Source organism: Humulus lupulus, chromosome 8, assembly GCF_963169125.1.
Source record: "Humulus lupulus chromosome 8, drHumLupu1.1, whole genome shotgun sequence".
Lineage (NCBI taxonomy): Eukaryota > Viridiplantae > Streptophyta > Magnoliopsida > Rosales > Cannabaceae > Humulus > Humulus lupulus.
In genome coordinates this window covers 47172714-47198448 of record NC_084800.1, presented here as the reverse complement: position 1 = coordinate 47198448, position 25735 = coordinate 47172714, and the positions used below count along the sequence as shown (strand labels likewise).

The window sequence follows — 25735 nt, the reverse complement described above, 5'->3', positions numbered from 1 at the left end:
ATTAATATAAAACTATCCAAAAATTAAAAAATCCGAAATTATGTCAATTTATAAAAAAAAATCACAAAAATTAAATTTAAATCACAAAAATTAATAAAATTGCACTTACTTGTGGTAATTGAGCAATGTGGGTTCTTGATGTAGAAAACCCAAAAAAACCAAGAAAGTTTATGGGTTTTCAAACTACAATTTTCAAAAATACAAAATCTATACAAAAAATTCAAAAAAAAAAAACTATATATAAGTTACATAAACATATATAAATCATTATTTTTACATTAAAATTGAAAAAAAATTGATAAAAACGTACCTAGGTGAACAAATGTGGAAGGAGGCGCCGCTGGTTTCTCTGGTTTTTCAAGCATTTTCGTTTCTGAACATTAGGTAAATGGGTCTGTACACGAGACGATGAGGGTTTATTTAGGTTATTGGGGTCGTTTGCGTCAGTGCCCCATTGACGGTAACGGCCCGTTTGCGTCAGTGGGGCACTGACGCAAACGCTCCATAGTGAAACGCGCATTTCACTTAGGGGTTTGCGTCAGTGCCCCACTGACGCAAACGGACCGTTACCGTTAGTGGGGCACTGACGCTGTTAACGACCCGTTTGCGTCAGTGGGGCACTGACGCAAACGACCCCATTAAACAGCGTCAGTGTATGTTATGACGCAATTGCCCCATCATTTGTGGCAGTGCCTAACTGTCACAAATGCTAATTTTTGGTAGTGCGGCCTACTATTCCTGCCATTAAACACATCGGAGAATTCGGGGTATTACATAACTAAGCTGACATGTGTCATCGAATTATTAGTCCAAGTCATTTATTTTAAAAAATAATTTAAATATTTATTAAATCTTAATTTAAATAATTAAATAAATAAATTTTAAAACAATAGTTTAATTATAGGTTTAAACTAGTGTTAAAAAGAAATTTTAAACAAAATTAAATCCTAATATTTCTCTAACAATAATTTAATAAGTTAAAATTTATCTAAATATCTTAATTAATTATTCTATAGTTATTTTTAGTTGATGCAGACATACCGCTCGAGGTTGATTTGCTATATCAATATTTAGTTGAGTATATTATTTAGTTGTTGCTGGATTTTAGCATAAAGGCTCCTAAATTTTATCCAATTTGGTAATTCAATCCCTAAGGATTTTTTTAGGCAATCAAGTCATCGAGTTCTATAAATATTAGCAATTAAGTTCTTATTGTTTATTTTTTCACAAAATTCCTAATTTTTGAATGATTTTTTAATTTGGACTTTTCTATATTATATGATACGTAAAATTATTTGACATAGAATTTGTAACGTCACATGGCTTAGGATGCAGAGCCCAAGTGCGTGACTCATTTGTCACTTATCTGATTAGGGTGCGGAGCCCAAGTGCGTGACTCATTTGTCACTTATCTGATTAAGGTGCGGCCCAAGTGCGTGACTCATCAGTCACTTATCTGATTAGGGTGTGGAGCCTAAGTGCGTGAGTCATTAGTCACTTATCTGATTAGTGTGTAGAGCCCAAGTGCGTGACTCATTAGTCACCTGTTCAAAGATGGACACATTAGCCATCTATTCCTAGATTGACTTGATAGTCATCTATACACAGGGCAGGGCCCCTAATCATTTATTTGGACTTGTCTGCATGCATGAATAAAGCTATTATTGTTAGGCATGCCTATTATGATTCAGTGACATGTTATTATCTGTTCATGAACATATTGAGTTTTCTTGCTGAGCCTCGGCTCACGGGTGCTATGTGGTGCAGGTAAAGGCAAAAGAAAACTGGATCATCCTTGAGTTGAAGAGCTTAGGTGACAATGTGTACATATGCAGCTGCTCGATCACCTCGATCGAGGGTTTAAAGAGGAACTAGGGTTAAATCCTATTTTGCCGCTCAGGTCGGCTGGTTGTAAATATTTTATTATAATTAACCTTTAAAATATATTTTGGGATCCCAATGTATACAGTAAACGTTTTAGTGAAACGTTGTGTTTTTTACGAATTTTTTTAACCTAAACCGTTAATCACACTTAGTTACACAATTATGGCCAAATGACTCATTTAGCGAGTTTAACACTGTTTAAAATGCACAACGTAACGGTCCCTGGGTAGTAGGGCGTTACACAAATAATAATATGTGGGACCATAGTTGACAACTTTTGGGGTGTCTTAGCATTATAACATTTTTATGGAAAATGTTGACTAAAGTGATGTGGATGCAAGGTAAAATAATAAAAATATATATTTTAGGATGATTTAGACATTTTAAGCAATTAATGGGGTAGCCACCATTGGAGTAACTCTTATCCATCCATCCCTAAGAAGATATATATTTTTTGAAAAAAGATGAACAATTGATAATTATAAAAATAAAGGGTGCAATTTTATATAATTATATATATACTAGATACAAGCAACGTGCAATATGCACGTTTACTTAGTTTTATTTATAGATTTTATTAATTATTTTTATTAAATTTATATTAATGTCATATAAATTTCAAATAAATATCTTATTTTAATTAAATAATTTGTTTATTTTTGTTTAAGGTTATGCTTGTTCTAGTTTTTAAATTTGAGAGTGACAACAAAAAATTATATATTATATGTTTAATGTAATATTAAATATTATAAGTGGATTTTAAATTTAAGTTTCTTGCTAGTTTTTAAAAAAAAATTATTTTGTTGCTGATTAACAGTAGATTATATTATATGTTTAATATGATACTATTCTAATAAGTGACTTTAAGTTTAATTCAATTTTATTTAAGTTATAAAAAGTATGATTTTATTATTTTTAAATAATTATTATTATAAAATATCTCAAAAATATCATATTTTAATTTGTTTAATTATTTATTATTTCTAAATAATTATCATTGTAAAATATATCAAAATATCATATTTTAATTTGTTTAATTACTTATTATTTTTAAATAATTATCATTATAAATATCTCAAAAGTATCTTATTTTAATATTTTTAATTATTTATTTTATTTTATTATATTTAAGTTTAAGTGTTTACAGACTACCGTTAAATATAAGAATATTTCGTTAAAGTTAACATTAAAAAAATAAAAAACTGTTAAAACAAAAAATATTCGCTGTCTACACATTTATTATATATAAGAGATATATTAATTTATAGGATGAGATTATTTTAGTTGTACAGTGTATTTATAAATTTATAAGTATGCATATAGCTTTCTTTGCCAAAATAAAAAAAAAATCAAAAGACATATTCATTTGTTTGGGGGGTATTAAGGCATATGTATATCAATAAAAATAGTCTTTGTGGGGTTTGAAGGATTGAGTCAGTGCTACTATTGTTGTTGATGAGGAGACAAAGGAGAGGAATCAAAGAGAATCGATTGGGTAAAAAAGAACGCAGCAATAGAAAATGAAATGACCTTCTCTCAAGAATAAAGTATCAAAGGTTCGATGTTCGTGAAAATCATTACATTAAAACATAATCTTTTTCAAACTAAAGCCATCCTACTTCCTATATTTCAATTTTCTACAAAAATATTCGACACAGAGAGTGAGAAAACAAGTAAATAAATCACTTTGAAAGTACAAGTGAATAATGAAGATTCATGGATTTTTTTTCTTTTCTTATAAGAAGAATAAAAAACATGTTCATGTACATTCAATTTAATGTGTTAAACGGTGCATAATACCAAAATAAATCCAAATATGTGACTAGGATTATACCTTATTGTGTTTGATAAAAGTGCATCTAAAAATACAAATTACAATCACAGCCAATTGGATTTTTTAAAAAGTAAATAGTGAGAAAAGGACCCATTTTGCGTTTCTAGTGCTTAATTTTGTTATAATGAAGTCTAAATGCCTAATGTCATTATTATTATTTTTTTCAGTTGATTCTTTTGTTATTTTTTATAATTAATGTATAATTTCTAAAAAAAAAAATTATATATATTTTGAGGTGCGCTTTCCATTGTGATTTAAATTGTCATTGTCTTAACCTCACTCATTATATCATTTAGAATAAACCCGTAATGTTCAAATCCACATTTTACCCAAAGACGCTGAATATCATAAGCCCTATAATATGATGCCACGTGGAAGACTGCGTAGTCATCTGCCAATCGCAACGCATATTCACATATCGTATAAAAAGTCGCCACGTGCATCTAAAAGGATAGTTATGTCATTTTATATATCGTGCGAGACCCATTTATGTAATTTCGATAGTTCCAGGGGTAGTTTGGTAGTTCTCAAACTACTACAAGTCTCCTTCTCGTTTACTCGTACCCTGCAAAACCCCTTCACTATCTTTCTCCTTTTGCTCTTTCAAAGACGTAGCTCAGAGCTCTATTTTGGCCGTCGATGGCGGCCTCGGAGACTTCCACGGGGACCACTTTAAGAAACGCTTTCGGAAATGTTTTCTCTGTCTTCATCCTCATCTTGATCGGTGTTCTGGCATTCTCGATCCGACTCTTCTCTGTAAGCTCTCTGATCCTAAAGCTTTCTTCCAATTTGATAGATCTAATTGATAAATACTTATAAAATTCAATACACTTCCGTTTGGTCTCCGAGAAAATGGAAAATAATGAATGAAAGTTCGAATTCTGAGTTATACACACTATATGCATTTGCATGTTTGTATCGCATGTTTTGACATTTGGAGTTTATGTTGAATATTTGTGTATATGTGTTGACCAAATGGGATATTTTGTATCAAAAAGTTGACTTGAGGTTCTGTTAATTGTTATCGTTTCTGGTAATTGTAAAGATTGAATTTTTGTTTTATTAAGTAATCATTTTCTTTTGGATATTTGTATTTTCTGAGGAAACCGGATGGTGCTTGAATATTCATTCAGTGAATCTGAGCTTAATTTTTGTGAACTATTTGTCCTAATGGTAATAATGCCTGGCGAATGATTTACAGGTCATAAAGTACGAGAGTGTAATTCACGAGTTCGATCCTTATTTCAATTACAGAGTCACACAGGTACGATTTCTTTCGCTTGAAAAGGAGATTCTTTCTTTGTATGAGTGTTTTGTTCCCAATAATTGGATTTGTACCATCAGCAGTTTGTTATTGCTTTGCCTCAATTTACTCTAAAACAGCGTAGTGCACTGAAGTTAAAAAAATTTCTTTAGCTTTTCTCTTCTGATCGATATTGTTATGCCACAATCTTGTGAAGCAATACGAAATAAGTATCTGCTCATTTGTTCGTTTCAGTTTCTGACAAAGAGTGGAATTTATGACTTCTGGAACTGGTTTGATGATCGAACATGGTAATTTTTCTAGTTAGTAACCTCAGTTGAAATTTTATGGGAAGTTCCTTTAGTTTGCGTTTTAACAGTCCTGATTTTTGTCACGACTTCTATAAAGGTATCCTCTTGGTCGTGTGATTGGTGGAACAGTTTACCCAGGATTGACCTTGACAGCAGGAACTATTTGGTGGTAGGTTTTTAAGAACATATGGTTAGCAAATACTGCAATTATTTTTTTTGCCTTGCCGAAATAGGATGATTTGCTTTTGGACCTTTGTTATGTGACATTGTTGCCCAACGAACCCAAAATAGAATGACAGAAAAGCAACAAAAAGAGAAAAAAACACAAAAACAAAAGGAAGATGTTTACATCTGTTCCCTAAGTTGGTGGATAGTGTATACTTATGTGCCTTTACCTACGTATTGCAGGTTTTTGAATTCATTAAACATTCCACTGACTGTTGAAACTGTTTGTGTATTTACTGCGCCCATATTTTCTGCTTTTGCTTCCTGGGCAACTTTTCTTCTCACTAAGGTTTGTCTTTCATCCTTGCTTGTTTTTTCAAAACTATTTAATAGTCCTCTGATTGATTAATGTTGCTCAATTTAACCTATTTTTATAGGAAGTTAAAGGTACTGGTGCTGGACTGACTGCTGCAGCTCTTTTGGCAATGGTAAATTACATAGCGGGTATTTTTAACTCTTTTTTTTGTTTATCCATATTTTAATTTTATTAAGACAGCAGATGTGCAACATCTCTCTTGTCTCATTCTCTTGGCAGTTCTTTGAAATTCTTTGTTCTTTTTTCTTTTTAAGTACAGATCTCTGACTTTAATTTGCAGTCAATTTATTCTTATATATCTGCATAATTTTTGGTTATTGTTCTGTTAGTGTTGCATCACTAAGTAAAATTCATAGTACTGCTTTTGGAATATTTGCAACCCAACCCTACATGTACGCATAGGGTACAATTCACGGGCTTCATTTTAAACGGTTTTTTTGTATGGGTAGACCCTGTACTAAACATGACGGTTCTTCTTTGGTCATTTCCAAAATTGTATGCTTGCCCTGCAGATGGAGCCTCTACCTAATTTCGTATTCACCTTTCTTCTCCCATATGACTTCATTAGAATAAATATCGTATGTTGTCTGTATTGATATGAGTCGTATAACATTCTTTCACAAAATATATATTGCCATATTGTGCGATAACATTAGTAGTGTTGTTTACAAATTCCTAAAATCTGTGCACATGACAATGCTTTTCTTCTTGTCTTATTCTATTTTCCAGGTTCCATCATACATATCTCGTTCTGTAGCTGGAAGCTATGACAATGAAGCTGTGGCCATATTTGCTTTGATTTTCACTTTCTATCTTTATATAAAGGTTGGTAATGTCTTAAGCATATATGGCTTTTCTTTTGTCTTTCTATTCTTTTGGGTGGGGGTGACCATTTTGTTGTTGGTGGGTTAGTGTCTTCTATTAATTTAAAAATGGGCTTACCAAAAGAACAATGTGCTTTATTTCAGTTAGTAGTTTGACTGTGTTCTTTCACTTTTGTAATACATTACTAATTATGTGTACTCTACTTTTCTGATTTCCTCTACTGTATGCAGACACTGAATACAGGATCTCTCTTTTATGCTACATTAAACGCCATAGCATACTTTTACATGGTATGTATCGTGTGTTAATTTTTCTTTACTTGTGTCTCATTATATTCATCATTGATGGCATATTGTTATTTTTTTTCAGGTTTGCTCTTGGGGAGGCTACACCTTTATAATTAATCTTATTCCAATGCATGTTCTTCTTTGCATTGTAACTGGTCGCTACTCATCCCGCTTGTACATTGCTTATGCTCCCCTTGTGAGTATCTGCAACTTATAAGTCTTTTACAGAATTGAAAATGAAATGAATATGCATTTCTAGTGTGAACTTGGAGAAAGCGTGCTGCTATGCTATTTTGTTGGGTTTCACAAAGAAAAATAAACAGCGAAAGGGAATACTTACTTCTAATGATTTTACATTTGAAAAACTCGCGTGACCAACATCTAGTGAAAATGGATTTCAAGTATATGCCTAGTAAGGAAAATGGATATTTGGGCATTAAATCATATGCAGGACTTTGTCATAACCTTTTTCCATTAACCCATGCTTGTAGGCTATACTCAACTACCAAAAAGGCTATTGGTCAATTGTAACAACAAAGATGTTGTAGTTATTTTCTTGCTATTGGTTGTATGACTTAGATCCATTGAAAGGCTTGCTTGCTTAAATTGTTGTAACTGTGGTTTGAACTTTGAACACATTGTGAAGCATAATGTATGAGTAAATTAATTTACTAGTTACCGTGAGATCGTAGGCAGATTAGGTAATAAGGTGTTTAAAAGAAATCATTCTTGGGCTACTCCATTGCTTTCCAATTTATAATATCACTGTCAAACGTAGATATCTGGTTGGAGATTTCCACAGTAAAACCTGCTTCTGCTTCATTTGTGGAGGTCATAATTACCACTAATCTTATTTTGTAAATGCAGGTTGTCTTGGGAACACTACTAGCTGCTTTGGTGCCTGTAGTTGGATTTAATGCAGTCATGACATCAGAACATTTTGCATCCTTCTTGGTAAGTTTTTGCATAATATGCCTGTATGCTTGTGAGCTTTGGCTAACAATTTTCTTCTGCAGGTTTTCATTATTATCCATGTGGTGGCTCTTGTTTATTATATTAAAGGTCTTCTGTCTGCAAAAATGTTCAAAGTAGCTGTCACACTCATTCTGTCTCTTGGCCTGTAAGTTCCATTTATTCTTTCTCCTTAATATATTCTAGATGGTGCAAGTGTTTGAAAAATGATCTTCATGCTTCTCTGCTCATTCTTTATCAGGGTACTCTGTTTTGCTGTAGTAGCAATACTTGTAGCTCTGGTAGCTTCTAGCCCGACGAAAGGATGGAGTGGAAGAAGTCTTAGTCTACTTGATCCGTAAAACTTCTGTACTCTCATCTCTTTCTTGTTTGCCAACCTTGATCTTCTTGAATGTGTTAAAGAAATATGAAGAAAGCTGATTTCCTACATGCTTCATTAATGATGAATGCTACTTTCTGCTTTTTGTCCAGAACGTATGCAAGCAAGTACATACCAATTATTGCTAGTGTCAGTGAGCATCAACCACCAACTTGGCCTTCTTACTTTATGGATATTAATGTTTTAGCATTCTTGGTTCCTGCTGGGATTGTTGTAAGTTATATTTTTAACACAATAGATATATATTTATGTTTTTTTTCTTACTTAAAATTTGTATGTGTCCTAATGGCATCTTTCTGTTGGTAGGCATGCTTTTCACCTCTATCTGATGCAAGCTCTTTTGTGATCCTCTATATAGTAACATCGGTTTACTTTTCTGGAGTCATGGTAAGAACTACCTTCCGACAGCCAATTTCACCTTCCCTACACCCTTCTCTTAATCTAATATAATCTGTTTGGGTAATGTACAGGTGCGCCTTATGCTAGTATTTGCCCCAGCAGCTTGCATCTTGTCTGGGATTGCTCTCTCTGAAGCTTTTGAAGTTTTTACACGATCAATAAAGTTCCAGTTGCCTGGGTCATCAATAAAACCCCAAGTTGATGTAATGTGTTTTCTTTGTGCTGCTAGTTTAAATTATCCCAAATTCATAGTGCATTTACTTGAAAGCTAAAATTTCCTTTTGTTTGGTCTTTTTGTTTCCTTGACAATTAAGGCAGGGGAGACGAGCTCTGTTAGTGTCATACCAGAGAACAATGTGGCAAAGACTGATAAAACTGAAGATACAATAAAGGAACGACCATCAAGAAAGCACAGGAAGAAAGATAAAGAACCTGTGGCTTCTGTGGAAAAGCCATCTATCAAGTCTAAAATTGAGAAGAGGCTTCTGGTTTTACCTTTTGAGGCATCTATTGTAGCGATTTTCTTGCTTGTTTTGCTTGGTGCCTTCTATGTGGTAAAATTTCTTCTAATTTTAATTTCTTGATTGAATCACATGCAATCATGGGATATAATTAATATGGATTCTGTTTGTGCTTCTGACTAAGTTGTTTGAACTTTGAGATTCTTCATACTGCAATGAACTCAGTGTGTGTGTGCACGTGTATATAATAAGTGATCCAATGTCTCGCAAGCTTCTTTTGCAGAATGATCTCGTAATCAATTTCGCAGTAATCAACCACGACTTGAAAACCTTCACCTTATTATATGCTTTCTGAATAAAATTGTGTTACTGATTGTTCTGGCTTTGTTGTCTGACAAAATTTTCGCATGAGGGACTTGCAAGAATCTGCTGTCCTTGAACTTCTTCTCCCTAGCATAATATATATTTATAGGACAATTCTGGGCTTCACTTTAAGCCTTACCGGAAGGGTTCTTAGTGTTTTCAACCCGTGAATAGTTTTCGGCACGATTTTTATTTTTTACCGTATATATTGTAATTGTTTAGAGCGTCTTGCAAATTTTCAGAAACTTCCGAATAGTTTACAGTACCGAAAACTAAGTTCAAACATGTTGCACGCGTGATTAATTTTTTGTATGCGTGTGGAAAACAACATGTTTGAACCTAGTTTTCGGTACTGGAAACTATTCGGAAGTTTCTGAAAATTTGTAGGACACTCTAAACAATTACAATATATACGGTAAAAAAAAATCTTGTCGAAAACTGTTCATGGGTCAAAAACACTGAAGAGCCCTACCGGTGGCTTAAAGTGAAACCCCTATATGAGAATTGTCCTATATATATAGAAATTGTATTTGAACAAATTTTATTATTATCATTTTCTCTAGTAGGAGTTTTAGTTAAATTATTCCCTTGTAGGTTCATTGTGTCTGGGCAGCAGCAGAAGCTTATTCAGCCCCATCAATTGTTCTAACATCTCATTCCCATGATGGTCTTCATGTTTTCGATGATTTTAGAGAGGCTTATGCATGGCTAAGCCACAACACTGAGGTGGATGACAAAGTGAGAACCTCCCCATTTTGTTACTCAGTCCTCTCTTATTGTGAAATTTTCCTACTTTGTGGGCTCGAGGCCTATTGTCTCTGATTGTACGATTAAATTTTGGGAAAGCTAAAAATGTGTCTTTACCAAACCAAAGAGACTAACTGACACCTAGTCTTTCTAAAACTTGTTTTGCAGGTTGCATCTTGGTGGGATTATGGGTACCAGACTACTGCAATGGCTAACCGCACAGTCATTGTTGACAATAATACCTGGAATAACACACATATTGCAACTGTTGGTACTGCCATGTCTTCTCCTGAAAAGGCAGCTTGGGAAATCTTTAACTCTTTGGATGTAAAATATGTTCTTGTGGTTTTTGGAGGTTAGCTTTTCTAGATCTATTCTGTGATTGTCCTAAAACAAGATCTGGAACTTTGTCATGATATATTGCTTTGCTCGTTCATTAGGTCTTGTTGGCTACCCCAGTGATGACATCAATAAGTTCCTGTGGATGGTTCGTATAGGTGGGGGTGTCTTCCCTCACATCAAGGAGCCTGATTATCTAGTAAGTTATTAAGTCAACTGCCAAACCAGCAATTGTTTTTTGTTCAAATAAGGAATTAGATTATCTTGTAAGTTGGGATTTTATTTTCACTGCTAATAGAATCTTGACTATGTTTCACCTTGTTTCTGTCTAAAGAGAGATGGTCAGTATCGTATTGATTCTCAAGCCACTCCAACTATGCTAAATTCGCTCATGTACAAACTATCATATTACAGGTTTGTGTTTGCTCGGAAGCTGGTTATTTAACTGTTTTTTAAATTTATTTTGTTCTTCCCTATGTTAATACGTGTTAATAATTATAACACGTTTGTTTTAACAACAGGTTTGTGGAGACAGATGGTAAGGGCTTTGATAGAGTGAGGCGAACAGAGATTGGAAAGAAGTATTTCAAACTTACTCATTTTGAAGAGGTAAGACAGAATTAATCTCTTTAGATAAACAGAACTGCGAGTATATTGAACTTAAAGGATCATTATGACATGCTAGTCCTATTAGAGGCTCAACCTTTGGCCCTTGTGTTATTCTTTATATAATCTCAGATAAATCCAAACTCAAAGCGTCTCCAGGGGCCATATTAGTTCCCCAATCTTAGATAACAATTGATTCTAATAATGATCTTTAATTGTAATTTGTGATTGTTCTACTTCCATAACTCCAATGCGCTGATAATGCATTATGGCTTTTTGAATATAATGTAGGTCTTCACTACTCACCATTGGATGGTGCGGTTATACAAATTAAAACCTCCAAAGAACAGGATTCGTGGAAAGACAAAGAAGTCTAAATCGGTATGGATGATTGTTTTCTTCTCCAACTTACTCTGCAGTTTTTTGACTTTTATTTTGGACATATATTGATGAAATCTCCCCTTAAACATGACAGAAATCTACGGGAACAACTCCTAAAAGAAGCTCTAACAGAGCTGGAAAGAAGAATCCTTGGCAATGAAAATGGACTAGTGTCCTCACAAAGACCAAAATTCGAAGTTCTGGTCACATGTAATTCTTTACTTATAAGCGAGAGAGCCGTTTAGAGAGATTGTGGAGGTGTAGTGGTTAATTTTGTACGGTAATGCTAATTGTACCCTCTTTTTGACAGCGTTGGGATCAAAGAAAAAGAAAGAGAAAACGTTTTTTTTTTTGGGCTCCTGGTTTTAGTAATTTAAAAGGGTCCAACACCAAGTAGTACTTCTTGCTGCGGTTTGAGCGTCGATAACCCTATAAATTTAAAAATGATTTCATTAGCTTAATTTTATCAAACTCTAGCCATTAGAATGGCAATATGGATTTATCCATAAACAGACTCACTAGTTCTACCTCTTTTATGGAGCAGAACTAAATTCGAAATGGAGGAATCAATGTAAGTTCAACTATTATAAATTTCCCAGTTTGAGAAGCAACGAAAAGCTCAAAAGACAAAAAGTTGCATTACGTTTCATAATAAAATTAAAAGAGAAACTTAACTCAATTTGTCAGGATGTAAATACTTCATTATCGAGTACATAGGTTTCCCAGCAAAAAAAAAGTACATGAAAGGTATCTCACAGCCAAAAGTATACACGAAAGGTATTTAGCCTCACCTCAACTTGGGCAGTCCTGTGACATTGCCATGCCATGAACGATTTGTGGCACCCAAATCAACCTATGAATTGCATATTTTTTTCCTGTATCGAGAAGCTTTGGACCAGCCCTGGCTGAAATGAAAGCGAAGCAGAAGCTTGGCGACGCAGTAGACCTTTTGTACTCTCGTGGCTGCGCCTCCTCCGAAGCCTACCCGCGATGTTGCCCAAGCCAAGAGATTGGAGTCTCACATGGAACTTCACTTATTCCATCCCACCAATACTTTCCTCCATAATCGCCTTTTCCATCTATATGACAAGTCCGGTAGACTTGACGATGCCCGCAATTTGTTCGATAAAATGCCCAAGAGAGATGTCATTTCTTGGAACGGCATGCTTTCTGCTTTTGCAAAATCCGGGTCGGTTGAGGATTTGGAAGAGGCGTTCGAACAAATGCCTGATCATGATTCGGTTTCTTTTGACACGATGATCGCGGGTTCTTCAGGAAATGAGTGTCCAAGAAGGGCGCTAGAGATTTTCGTTAGAATGCGGAGGGAAAACTTTGAGCCTTCGGAATACACTTTTGTCAGCCTCTTACGGGCATCTTCTCAGTTATTGGATCTTAGGCTTGGAAAACAAATACATGGTAGAGTTGTTGCTGGGAGTTTGGCTGGGAATGCCTTCATTTGGAATGGGTTGACTAATCTGTACGCCAAGTGCAGCGACATCGACCGTGCTCGTTGGTTGTTCGATCACTTGGTGAATAAGAGTTTGGTTTCCTGGAATTTGATGATTACATGGTATTTGAAAAATGGAGAGCCTAAGAAATGCATTGATTTGTTTAGAGAAATGCAACTGTCGGGGTTAAAGCCTGACCAAGTTACAGCATCAACCATTATCAGTGCCTACTTTCAAACTGGATGTATAGACGAAGCAATAAAGACTTTCCATAGTATCAAGTAGAAGGATAAGATTTGTTGGACGACAATGATAGTGAATTGTGCACAAAACGGTAGAGAAGAAGATGCTTTGATGTCGTTTGGAGAGATGCTAGCAGAAAACATCATACCTGACAGTTTTACCATCTCAACTGTGGTTAGTTCTTGCGCCAAATTAGCATCATTATTCCATGGCCAAGCTATTCATGGGAAATCAATTCTGATGGGAGTTGATGATGATTTGCTTGTTTCGAGTGCTCTCGTCCATATGTATTGCAAATGTGGAGTTACCAATGATGCTTACTTAGTCTTTGAAACAATGCCAACTCGAAATGTTGTTTCTTGGACTGCTATAATCGGGGGTTGTGCACAAAATGGACAAGATCTGCAAGCTTTGGCCCTCTATGAACGAATGCTGGAAGAAAACATGAAACCAGATAACGTTACTTTGGTAGGTGTCTTATCAGCTTGTGTCCATGCTAATTTGGTTGAAAAGGGCCAAGAATATTTTGATTCAATCAGCAAAAGACATGGTATGACTCCCACTTTGGACCATTACGCCTGTATAATCTGCCTCTTAGGTCGTTCGGGTCACTTAGATAAAGCTTTAGATCTTGTCAAAAGTATGCCCCATGAGCCAATCAGCCTAATATGGTCTACACTTCTGTCCATTTGTGCAACGAGAAACGACATTAAAAATGCAGAGATGGCGGCTGAGCATCTCTTTAAGTTAGAACCTTTCAATGCTGGACCTTATATTATTCTGTCTAACATGTATGCCAGCTTGGGAAAATGGAAAGATGTGGTGTCCATTAGATCTCTAATGAAGATTAAGAATGTGAAGAAGTTCTCAGCTTATAGTTGGATCGAAATCGATAGCATGATCCACAAATTTGTATCTGAAGATCGATCGCATCCGGAGACTGAAACAATTTATGAGGAGCTGAACAAACTGGTTAAGAAAGTGCAAGAAGCTGGGTTTACTCCTAATACAAATTTTGTGTTGCATGACATCGGAGAAAAGGAAAAAATTGAGTCTATATGTTACCATAGTGAGAAACTTGCTCTTGCATTTGGATTGATCAAGAAACCTCAAGCATGGATACCAATAAGGATAATGAAAAATATTCGTGTCTGCGGTGACTGCCATCAATTTATGAAGTTTGTATCGAAAATTACTGGAAGGTCAGTCATATTGAGAGATTTAAACAGATTCCATCATTTTGAAGGGGGGACATGCTCTTGCAAGGATTATTGGTGATCAATAGTTCTGTTAAGGCAAACTGCAATGCAAAGTTACAACGCGTAAATATGCCGTGATTCCCTCAAAAGACGTCCAACCCTGTGCCAATTTTAAGACCATTTTTTTAATACACATATTTATATCCTATATATATATAAATATATGGTATTATTTGAGTATATATTTTATGCTGGATTTTTTAAATTATAAATACACACGTAATTTAATTTTTTAAATAAAATTTCAAATATTTTTTATAATTTGTGTATGAAAATTCTTTAAAATAAAATTAACATTAAAATTAATTAAAGAAACAACAGATAATTAAAATATTACAAACTTACATTCTAATATTAAAATTAAACACACCAAACATAAATAAAAAAACAACAATATATATATATATAAATAAATAGCACAAGACAAACTAAGACATACTTCTAATAATTTGGTCATCTTATGTGAAAAATATGTCATTATATAAGGATGTAAATTTAGATTTTTTATCTTCAATAGTTTGAGAAAATAGTAAAAGACAAAATACGATGTGACAATACAATGTTACGAGTATCTTTTCTTATCTTCAATAATTTGAAATTTGAAGACAAAATACGATGTGACAATACAATGCTACGGGTATTTTTTCTCAAGACAATAATTTGAAATCTGAAGACAATGGAAATCTACACTATAAAACATGGGCTTCATGTAGACCAACTACACATACAAATCAACGTGGATTAAAGATGAATTCTCATTATGGTAGTTCATCTTATTTGGCATCGTCTTCTTCTTCAGATGATGATGATGATTATTACGATGATCTAGAAAAGCAAGTGGAATGTCAAATTACTGCTAACAACAATTTTTGCATCGCTCAACACCAAAATAACGAAGGGTCACACAAGGGCTCAATTCCTAGTCATATAGTAGTCAACCGTGACCGAGAAAATGCTGATCGCAATCTCTTCAACGACTATTTTGCAGAGAACCCTCGATTTTCTGCCTCGATGTTCCACCGAAGATTTTGAATGGATCGTGCTTTATTCCTTCATATTTATGATGTTGTACAAAGGCATGACAATTACTTCGTCCAACGAAGATATGGATTTGGTAAGCTCGAGTTATCGGGTCTACAAAAAGTAACGGTCGTATTTCGAATGTTGACATATGGTGTACCAGTAGCTGCTACCGACGAGTACATAAAAGTAGGAGAATCTATTGCTTTGGAAAGTTTGAAATGATTTTGTCGTGTTGTTATCGAGGTCTTTGGAACCCGCTATCTCTAATCACTTAACGCTAATGATGTTGCAAGGCTACTACATATTGGTGAACGTCGAGGTTTTCTAGGAATGTTGGGTAGTTTAGAATGTATGCATTGGAAATGGAAAAACTGCCCTACGACTTGGGGAGGACAATACGCTGGCCGTAGTGGATCTCCGACTATTATTCTTGAAGCTGTAGTTGACTGTGATCTTTGGATATGGCATGCGTATTTTGGTCTACCTGGATCTAACAATGATATTAACGTGTTGGAGGCGTCCCATTTTTTTGTTGATCTTGCTGCGAGTGTTGCTCCACCCGCCAATTATGTCACTAAAGGGAAAGAGTATAATATGAGTTATTATTTAGCTAACGGTATATATCAAAAATGATCTACTATTGTTCAAACCATTCGTGAGCCACTTGGCCCGAAGAAACAATTATTTGCTCGAAAACAAAAAGCATGTAGAAAAGATGTAGAACGTGCGTTTGGAGTATTGCAATCAAGATTTGCCATTGTGGCAGGACTAGCGTGTCTATGGAATGAGAGGATATTACATGATATAATGACTTCATGTATTAATATGCATAATATAATAATATAACATGAACGCGACGTTAATGCACCAATTGAAGAACGATTCGAAGTGCCAAATCCAAAAGTTGAGATGGTGGGTAATGACGATGCTTGGTTTCAAGAATTTCTGGCTCGACATAGAAAAATCAAAGATAAGAATGCTCATATTGAACTGCGAAATGCATTAATTGAACACTTGTGGGACAAATATACTAACTCGGAAAATTAGTTTAATTTAATTAATATTTCAAGGGTGTGTTATGTTTTAGAGTTAATTGAATGTATTTTATTTTAGTAGTGTAATATTGAAATAGGAAAATGTAATGTGTTATTATAATTTGTCATATTTTAATATTTATGATATAAGTTTCATGTAATTAATAATAACATTTTTACTTAATAGATTAATTAAATAAATAAATGATTAAATAATATAATAATAAAAAGAACATTCTATTTTATTAAAAAATAATATAATAATAAATAGTATACTTTTTGGTGTAATTTTTTGTGTTGTGGTTGGAATGGAAAAAAAATATGGTGCTAAAATTCTTTAGTTTTAAGGAATCTCAACACTATATTTTTTTTCATTCTAACCACAACACCAAAAATTACACCAAAAAATATATTATTTATTATTATATTATTTTATCTTATATATAAAATAATATACATATATATTTATTATTAAATACTAATATAAAAAGCAAAATAATATTGCATTTTGTTTTTGCCGTTGGGGTACCATAGCTTGACAGCATAATAATAGGATAAATGGAGTTAGGTTGGATTTGATTTTGTGTCTTTTTAGCACTATATTTACTTTTTTGCAATCCGGTTAGAGCTATCTGCCTAATTATACAAAATTATTGAAGTTTTGGAATCAACTTCATTTGATCTTTTTTTTTTAAAATAAAAAATTATTATTATCAGTGTGTTCCTACTTCCTACCACGCTTCATTTAAGCTTACGACAGTTTATTTTCTAGCTAAAGTTTCCCTTGATAACTAATTTTGTAATAATATGTTCGGTTTTATGTAATAAAAATATGTGCAGTAATAAATTTAACAAAGAATTTAGAGACAAGATAATGTCACATTATTACAAATAAAGCTATTCATAAGCCTGATTTTATTTTTTATTTTCCGTTTTACATTAAAAGTTTCTGACATTTTTTTTTTTTGACAAATAAAAAAAGTTTTTTATGTTTAAAATTCTTATTTCATTGAGAAAAAAACTCATTGCAGATGTTACACGTATAATTGCTCTATCCATTCTTCCTCCACGTCATCTTGCTCTCTATTGGCGCTTAACAACATACAGTTTGATCCAAAAGAAAAAAAATTGAGCATTAAAATGGCAATTTTAAAAAAAAAAAAAAAAAGACTTGCTGGTTATCAAAATAAAATTAATTCCAGCAAAATCGGAATGATAAAAGTTATAGGGAAAGAAATGACTCGTGCCTTGGGGTTTCTACCTAAATTGGTCATTGTCCCGACCAAATCACTTTCTAAGCTCACCATGATTTGTCCAAATATGAAACCTGGTTAGTTATCAAATATTCTGTTTACTTTTATTGTCTATCATTCAATTGTATTTCTCTTTATATTATTACTTTTAATTATTATATAAGCGAAGCACAAATCTTGTTAAGAAAATAAAACCTTTTCATTTTTTTTCAAAATCCACATAAAGAGTTAAGAGTCTCATCACTTTATTTAACACTTCATTTAAAAAACTTAATGACAAAATTATAATAAAATAATTAGTTACATACATACAAAGTCAACATTTTTCTGCTCACTCCTACAACACTACCTAACAGGAAAACTCAAAAACCAAAAATTGCAGAACCTTTCAAATAATAGACTCAAAAAAGAGAAAAATAGAATAAATAAAATAAATATATATAAACATATACACATGTATTTCTTTCTCTGTGTGACTTGGTTCGTCAGTGTATGCTTTGCCCCGTATAATATGAAATTAATTTACTCGAAAACTGAAGGCCCATACTATGTATGTTCATCAATTTTTCCACATATTGGTAGGCTTGATGGGAAGAAAAATTCTCATGTCATGGCAGAGACAATCTAATTGACCCATAACTTTCTTGAGCATTGTGAAATGCCCGTGTCTTCCTGATCCTCTCCAAGGAGAAAACTCAGTCCCCTCAAGCTTCAAACTTGGAAAATTTCTGAACAAAACAATGCAGCCAATAATTATCAATATATCAGACATGTTTAGTCTCAACTCGGGCAGCAGTCTGTAAGAAAACTATAGTTAGAGTTGTGATTTGATTAAAACGACAATGCCATGAACGACTCATCACACCCAATCCACCTATGAATTGCATCTTTTCCCAGTCTTTCCTTGACTCAACTTAAAGTTTCTTAGGCAAGTTGTATGTTTTCTTGAGAAACTTTGCAGCAGCCTCATCGTTCCGATAACATAAAACTCGGAGAAGCGTGTTTGGTTCATTTGGACTCCACTGACCTGAAGTTGGAGGCAAAGGAAGCTTGGATTTGGCAGAAGAACCAAAGTTCTCCAGAGTTGCACGTTTGAACTGTTCTATTAGGCTCTCGGTATCTGTGTGATATAGGGGAAGAATACTTTTTACTACCTTGGAAAATTTATCAATTATTTCAGAAGGCAACCCATCTCCATTGGACCAGAATAGATCTGTGAGAAACTTAAAGTCCTCCTCTATTATGTCAGAATCTTGAAGAGTGAAAGCACGAGAAGGACCGCCAGCAAGTAAAACTAACAGGAAACAATCAAAAGACGCTTTCATTACGTCTGTGATAACTCGTGTTCTGGCCCTGTCGTGCACTGTTGAAGAAATAACCTCCAAATATTGCTCGAGTTCCTGAAGAAAAGGCTCAATCCTAGATGAAGAAACTTCACCGATGTACAAACCATCCCAGAGAGCATGACTTAATTCATGGAAGATGACCTTGTATGCTGTAGCTTCACAGAGTTGTAGGACTCCTTCCATGCAAGCAGATTCTGAAAGTTCAAACATCTTTCCCAAACGATCTGCAATATCAGATTCTGCGTTCCCCAGATGGGCAACTATCCTCTTCTTAAACACTCCCAACTCCAATCGAATGAGCTGCAGAGTACTTATGCGAACGCAAAGCTGGGGTACCCCAAACAAATCATCCCCATTTGTAGTGCCAACCTGGGATTTCCTCTGTGTTAAATGCGACTTGTCCTTCTTCTTGAATACACCATGAAACTTTGATCCTGTTGAACATCTTGTCATAGAAGGCAGAGTAGGAATAAATGAACTTCGAGATCCTGGAGACAGGAGAAAAGGTGTTCACTATAGAGATTTAATCTACAGTTAATGCATCAGATTCCTAGCAACTAAGCTATACATACCACAGCCAGATTTGGCCTTGGATACATAGTGTTGGAGACATCTGTCAAGAGCCTTCATCAAATCAGGAATCAAGACTGAGTGCATAGGTATCGGCAAAAGAAAAAATGCTTCTAAAGTATCGTCTATTATGCGTAGAACTTCAATAGCAGAGGGAGCAAAATGCTCTTTATTTGCTTGCGGATTCCACACCTACAGAAAACATATTCTCTTGCTTAGATCATGGGAACTTAATAAAAAGATTAAGTTTCAATTTTCCCTTTAAAGAACTATTGTACAATTAGAACTCCTGACAAACATTAATTAAAAATACTAACAAGGTTCCCGACACTGCAACAACACAAATATATAAAAAAAATACATCCACAATCCCACATAAGGAGAGTCCCACAAATACAATATTTGTGCCTGAACTGGAACTAAATAGCTTTTTAGTATTATGGTGTTTCACTTGGTAAAATGTTGCTCCGACTATTTTATTTCATTACTTTTTTATTTCTTCTTTCTAAAGCGAGCAACTTTCTAAGTTTGACCTCTCTACGTGATTCTCAAAATTAATATTAGTTTATAAAATAGTTGAGTGAGTACAGGCTAAGCCCTATACCAGTCTCAAATTTAAAAGTTAGATACTACCAATTGGTTCCATTAAAGCTCAACAAGGTATGCATTGTTACCTCTAGTTGTAGATTCCTGTCAACCCATTCCTTAAGTCTGTCCACTCTTGTCTTTATCCAATCCTTCACCAGAGTGACAATTACAGCTTCGGCCTCATAAGGAGGCATCTCCCTTATGACCGACTTTCCACCATCATCACTATTTACAGCATCTTCAACAGCAATCTGTACAAGATCTTTCTCCAATTTATCAGCAGCTCTCAGCACTTGTAAAGCGTCAGGTGTCAACTCACTAATACCGGCAACGAACTGCTTCAGCTCATTCCCATAGCAAGAATGAAGGGTAGCTACAGAAACACCTGCTGCAAGAGGGTGCCATCCCTTCAAAACTGGACTATATACAGCTTTCTCACTAAAAGCCAGTTCACTAATGTCTTGCGCAAGGATGGCTAGCAGAGGAAGATTATTTTTTTTGCCCTTAGATGAACGCTGGCTCGACTTCAATTTTTCAAGTTTCTGGAACAGAAAAGTTCAAACAAGACCTTGAGCAGTATACTTCACAAAAAAAAAAGGCCAGCTTGGGAAATAAAAGAATTGCAGGCAACTGCATAAATGTAATGTAATATAGTAAATCATCATTCACAGTTCAGCAAGGTTAAACTTGCCTGAGCAAACGCATTTCGTAATGAGGATCTTATGTAAGAGTCAACCCTGTCTCGAGCCACGTCGGTATCTTTTCTCTTCTTGTGATAGTTGTGAGAAACATCTTCCACCAATATCTTTGCTGATAATACACCAAGAGAAACTACATTCTGCATTGATTCAATATTATCACTGTCGAATATATCTCGGTAAGATAGGAGCCTTTTCTCAGCCCAACCCATAATCGAACTTAATGTAGAACTTAAGATCTTAGAATAAACCGAATCCACTGTTGTCCTGGCATCTTTTTCAACTTCCACCAGAAGATTATTTGAAGCCAACAGCAAGTCACTCTCTACTTGACCAGTTGTAACGAAACGATGAAATAAAATCCATAAGAAACAAAGATTATGCAGCATTTGGTTTATTCCAAGGATCTCCCAAGTCTTCTTTATGAGTTCCAAAACCTCATCAACCTCTTCGATCACAGATGTATCGTCATTCACATCAAAACATGATTCTAAAAGCATTTGGTACAGCTTAAGATTCAAAGGATACCCATCAGCCCAATGGCAAGTATCGGAAACAGAACCATCAAATGATCTACAAGAAAGAGACATAACAACACTGCGAAGAGCTTGCATGGATTCACTGTTCTTTCCAGTTTCTATTGGTTTCTCTAATGATGCTTGAATGATCATCCGGAGTCGTTTTGGGGCACTGTCTGTCTTATCAAGTGGCACACAAGGGTGCAAAAGTAGCCCTGCTTCTAAAACCTTCAAATTTCTCCTCTGCCAAGCTTCAAACTCTTGTTGTTGATTGGGAAAATCTGAGGCCTTGAACTGTTGTAGGAGCTCCAATGGCAGGACCATAGTTTCCATGCGTCTTCCGAGCTTATAATTATCATTTTTAAAAAAGAAATGCACTAATTCAGTTCAGCATCCTTAGTCAAAAGAACAAGCAACGACAACAAACCAAGAATTTCAAATTTAACCATCATTGATCCACATTCCTTGGACTCAACGACATATTCTCGCTTAAGGGGGGAAAAACAGAACTTGGTGAATTTTTAAACTGCCACAATAATTGAAGGAGAAAAAAAACAGAACACCTAATCTTTGAATACAAAAACGTTATAACAAGTAAACAACATAAGATTTGTTCCTTAATTGTCTCCAAAAATTCAAACGTAATCCAATCCATTTTGTTCCACATTCAATTCATAACTCAAACGTAATACATACCTGACCAGCAGCGACCCTCAAGAGAGCTCGCCTAATCCTCGAATCAGTCTGCTCCGAAACCCTCATCTGAATCCTTATCATCTCACCCACAGTGACCGACCGTTTCGTCTTCCCCTCACTCACCGACTCACCACCGTCCGCTCTCCTCTTGGAACTCGGCGACGATTTCAACCCAAGAGCCTTCTTCACCCGGCTCGCCGCCGTCGAAGTTAGCGATCTCTGCAGCGACGGCGACGCGGTCAGAGTCGCCGGAGCCCGGTCGGTCTTCTCCGACTGAGGGATGTAAGTCAACGGCTTTCCGCTTGTATTCCGGCATGCTCCGACTAGGATCTCGTAGGCCGTTTCCCGGAGCTCCGAGTCCGTAAGGTTGAGACCCAGTTCGCCAAATGGGGATACCAAGCCTGTTTGTGTGTAAATGGGCATGACGGTTTCGGGTTTGGATGGTTCTCGTTGGTATTTCCTCGAGCCCCCAGTTACTCTGTCCTTCTTCAGCATATGAGCCATTGCTTTTGAGTATTAAGAAGAAAAATAAAAAGGTAAAAACTCAGGCTTTGGGTATGGAGAGGTGGCCGGTGGGGTTCACTCGCTTTCTTTTTTGAAAAATAAAATAAAACTTCTTCTTTCTGGTATATGAGAGAGAAAGAAGAAAAAAAAGTAGAGAGAGATTCTTGCTTGACTTATAAGGAAGAGCTAATGTTTTTTAGTATGAGAGAGACAGAGAGAGTGATAAACAAAATAAAGGAAGACACGGAATTTCAGAGGGAAATTGATTTGGATATGGAATTTTACTTTTTCAAAGCTTTGTTGGCTATTATAAGAGAGAAAGAGAAGTTGGGTTCATTGGTTGGTACTTTCAAACAAAACATGGCAATGGAAATTGGAAAAGATGGAATGGAAGGTAAGGTTGGCTTACCATGCAATAATCATTAATCTAATACCTTTTTAGAGAAAAAAATCAATTAATTAGTAAACAATTAAGATAAAGTGATAATGGGTTCTCAACATTATTATATTTAGTGCCACAAAAAAAACATTATTATATTTAGGAAAGAGAGAGAGAGATGGGTTGTCTCTTTGTCATCACCCATCATCCATTTAAGCTTTATTTTCTAATTGGTTTGTTATTGAGTCACAAACAAACATTAAAATTCATCAAAACCATAAAGAAAAAGTTGCACTAACAGGGCTACACCTATATTTGGATCTTGGACATATAAGTCGTTTCTCAACTATCAAGTTGAATGTTTATGTTATAACATTAATGCTCTAAAAAATTTCAAGCGATTTCATCAAGAGAATTATGAATGTAATAAAAGAGTGACCTTTTTCTTTCAAGAGAGAAGGTCACACAGACAGACGATAATTGGACCAAGTCCAGTCTAGATTAGATAATATGTGATTTGACCTTAATTAACTAGGAAAGATTCATCGATGATATGAATGGGATTATATTGTTTTGATTTGGCAAATACGCTGAACTTTTAGGAAAGAGTCGAGTCTTTGACCAAATGGACCACAGACTCATGCTTCTGCGATAACTCATAACTCGTAATCATATCACACACATCCAATCTATCACAGTTGAGTGCGATGCTTCAGCGGACTGACTGACTGAGTATTTTAAAAATATATTTTTTCATTTTTATAAAATTCAATCTGAAAAAAAAGAAAGAAAAAAAATCAATCTGAAAAAAAAAGTAGCAACCTGGATTATAAAGCCACTGACACGGAGAAACAGATACTTTCATGTTCCGAGGATCGAGGGCACTGTCGGATTCAAGTTACAACTAATAACTTCCAAATTCTTTGTCCATATGTGTCCATCCATATTTAAAATAAATAAGTAAATAATAAATGAAGGGTTTGGGTTGGGTTTTTGACCATCAATTTAGTTACATTAGATTATTTTTATTCGATAATTTTGTTATAAAATTAAGTGCTTTTTTCACTTGTGTACTAGTATTATGAAGACACTATATTAATCAAACAAAATTAATAAGATCATCTTCCGAATTTTTTTGATGCATTACTAAAATACAATATATTTCAAAAAAATAGTTGTTGGAATAATGTGCTAAAACTTATATACCATGCAAATTGAATCAAATTTTACATAAAATATAACATATCTAAATTTATATAATCAATAAATATATATTTTTAGCTATTAATGATTATTTTATTAGTAGGTAGAAACAACATTCAATGTACATTTGCTTAGGTGTTGTTTGGTAACACTTAAAAAAATAGTTTTTTATTTAATTAATTAAAATTTTGAAAATTAAACATAAAATGTGTTTGGTAACTCTATATTTATTTATTATTTTTTTTAAATTTAATTAAAATTTATTAAATTTTGAAAATAGAATTTTTTCACTTTCAATTTTTTTTGAACAGTTTTCAAATTTTTTTTTTCTCTTCTTCAAATCAACATCTTATATTGTTAAACAAAAAATAAAAATAAAAGTTATCAAACGCATTTATTATTTTTTGTTTTTAAAAATAAAAAATAAAAATAGTTACCAAACATATTTTTATTTTTTTAAATAAAGAAACAAAAATAAAATAATATTTCTATTTTTGTGTTTAAAAAATTCGAAAACAAATTTTTTACCAAACGGGCCCTTAATTTTAAAATTGTAAACATATTTATTCAAACATGTATTTTTTTAATTATCATATAAATTTTAAATAAATAAACAATATCATAACAATAAATAAAATATGCTTAATATAATATATGACATAAATGTATTAAAGAAATTAGGGAAAAATTGTCTATAATTTTAATAAAAATTGGTTCACTTTGTTTTAGATATATAAAAGAATGAACTAAAGTTCTATAGTATATATAGATATTTATATCAATAATCTTTACATATATGACATTTAAATAAAACATTGACATAAATATATATTTACATGTCTACATGACATATATATAATTACAATAACATTTAAAAATTAATTAATAATAGAAAGAGTCATAGTGTAGAGTAGTATTACATGCATCGACTATTTTTAATTTCTAATTAATAAAAAGAGCTTCAATCACTTCATAAAAAATAAACTATCACAAAAACTTATAAGATAAAAAAAAATGATATCATAAATATTAATAATACAATTATTGAAATTATCATAAAATATCTTATTTTAATTAATTACTTATTTTTTTTTAATAAGTTTATAATTGTTATAGTTTTTGAATTTGGCAGTGACAACAAGAAATTATATATTATATGTTTAATATAATATTGATATTATACATAGATTTTTAATTTAAGTTTGTTGCTAGTTGATATTATATTATATTATATGTTTAATATAATATTATTCCAATAGATTAAGTTTAAGTTTAATTAAATTTTATTTAAGTTATAAAACTTATGCATTTATTATTTTTAAATAATTATGATTGTAAAATATCTCAAAAATATCATATTTTAATTTATTTAATTTTATTTAAATTTAAATTATATTTACA

General features: G+C 33.6%; 3 protein-coding genes and 1 pseudogene across 3 annotated transcripts; 3 read left to right on the top strand and 1 right to left on the bottom strand.

Annotated features, from left to right (window-relative positions):
- Nucleotides 1-4274: 4274 nt before the first annotated feature.
- Nucleotides 4275-11924, top strand: LOC133797093 (dolichyl-diphosphooligosaccharide--protein glycosyltransferase subunit STT3A). The gene is made up of 23 exons (XM_062234889.1): nt 4275-4474; nt 4920-4982; nt 5217-5272; nt 5370-5441; nt 5681-5786; nt 5875-5925; nt 6543-6638; nt 6869-6928; nt 7008-7121; nt 7793-7879; nt 7942-8045; nt 8139-8234; nt 8369-8489; nt 8583-8663; nt 8747-8878; nt 8990-9229; nt 10094-10237; nt 10415-10601; nt 10687-10784; nt 10920-10999; nt 11107-11194; nt 11483-11572; nt 11667-11924. The coding sequence occupies exons 1-23, from the start codon at nt 4358-4360 to the stop codon at nt 11730-11732; spliced, it is 2349 nt and encodes a 782-aa protein (XP_062090873.1). The 5' UTR covers nt 4275-4357; the 3' UTR covers nt 11733-11924.
- A 228-nt stretch (nt 11925-12152) lies between these two features.
- LOC133797094 (putative pentatricopeptide repeat-containing protein At1g68930) lies at nt 12153-14700 on the top strand (annotated as a pseudogene).
- Nucleotides 14701-15269: 569 nt separating this feature from the next.
- LOC133795360 (uncharacterized) lies at nt 15270-15767 on the top strand. Its single transcript, XM_062232813.1, has 2 exons — nt 15270-15535; nt 15599-15767. Exons 1-2 carry the CDS (start codon nt 15270-15272, stop codon nt 15765-15767), a joined length of 435 nt encoding a protein of 144 aa, XP_062088797.1.
- Nucleotides 15768-18092: 2325 nt separating this feature from the next.
- Nucleotides 18093-23072, bottom strand: LOC133797092 (protein unc-13 homolog). The gene is made up of 5 exons (XM_062234888.1): nt 22249-23072; nt 21028-21897; nt 20423-20878; nt 19751-19940; nt 18093-19666 (listed from the first exon to the last, which is right to left on the bottom strand). Exons 1-5 carry the CDS (start codon nt 22750-22752, stop codon nt 18747-18749), a joined length of 2940 nt encoding a protein of 979 aa, XP_062090872.1. The 5' UTR covers nt 22753-23072; the 3' UTR covers nt 18093-18746.
- Nucleotides 23073-25735: the final 2663 nt, after the last annotated feature.

Excerpts from the sequence above, each read along its gene's own strand:
- LOC133795360 (XM_062232813.1), top strand. The coding sequence starts at position 15,270 with ATGAATTCTCATTATGGTAGTTCATCTTATTTGGCATCGTCTTCTTCT. Across the intron at positions 15,536-15,598 it reads CCTCGATTTTCTGCCTCGAT|GCATGACAATTACTTCGTCC; the intron begins GTTCCACCGAAG and ends TGTTGTACAAAG.
- LOC133797093 (XM_062234889.1), top strand. The coding sequence starts at position 4,358 with ATGGCGGCCTCGGAGACTTCCACGGGGACCACTTTAAGAAACGCTTTC. Across the intron at positions 5,273-5,369 it reads TGGTTTGATGATCGAACATG|GTATCCTCTTGGTCGTGTGA; the intron begins GTAATTTTTCTA and ends ACTTCTATAAAG. Across the intron at positions 8,490-8,582 it reads TGGTTCCTGCTGGGATTGTT|GCATGCTTTTCACCTCTATC; the intron begins GTAAGTTATATT and ends TTCTGTTGGTAG.
- LOC133797092 (XM_062234888.1), bottom strand. The coding sequence starts at position 22,752 with ATGGCTCATATGCTGAAGAAGGACAGAGTAACTGGGGGCTCGAGGAAA. Across the intron at positions 20,879-21,027 it reads TACGAAATGCGTTTGCTCAG|AAACTTGAAAAATTGAAGTC; the intron begins GCAAGTTTAACC and ends TTTCTGTTCCAG. Across the intron at positions 19,667-19,750 it reads CAAGGCCAAATCTGGCTGTG|GATCTCGAAGTTCATTTATT; the intron begins GTATGTATAGCT and ends TCCTGTCTCCAG.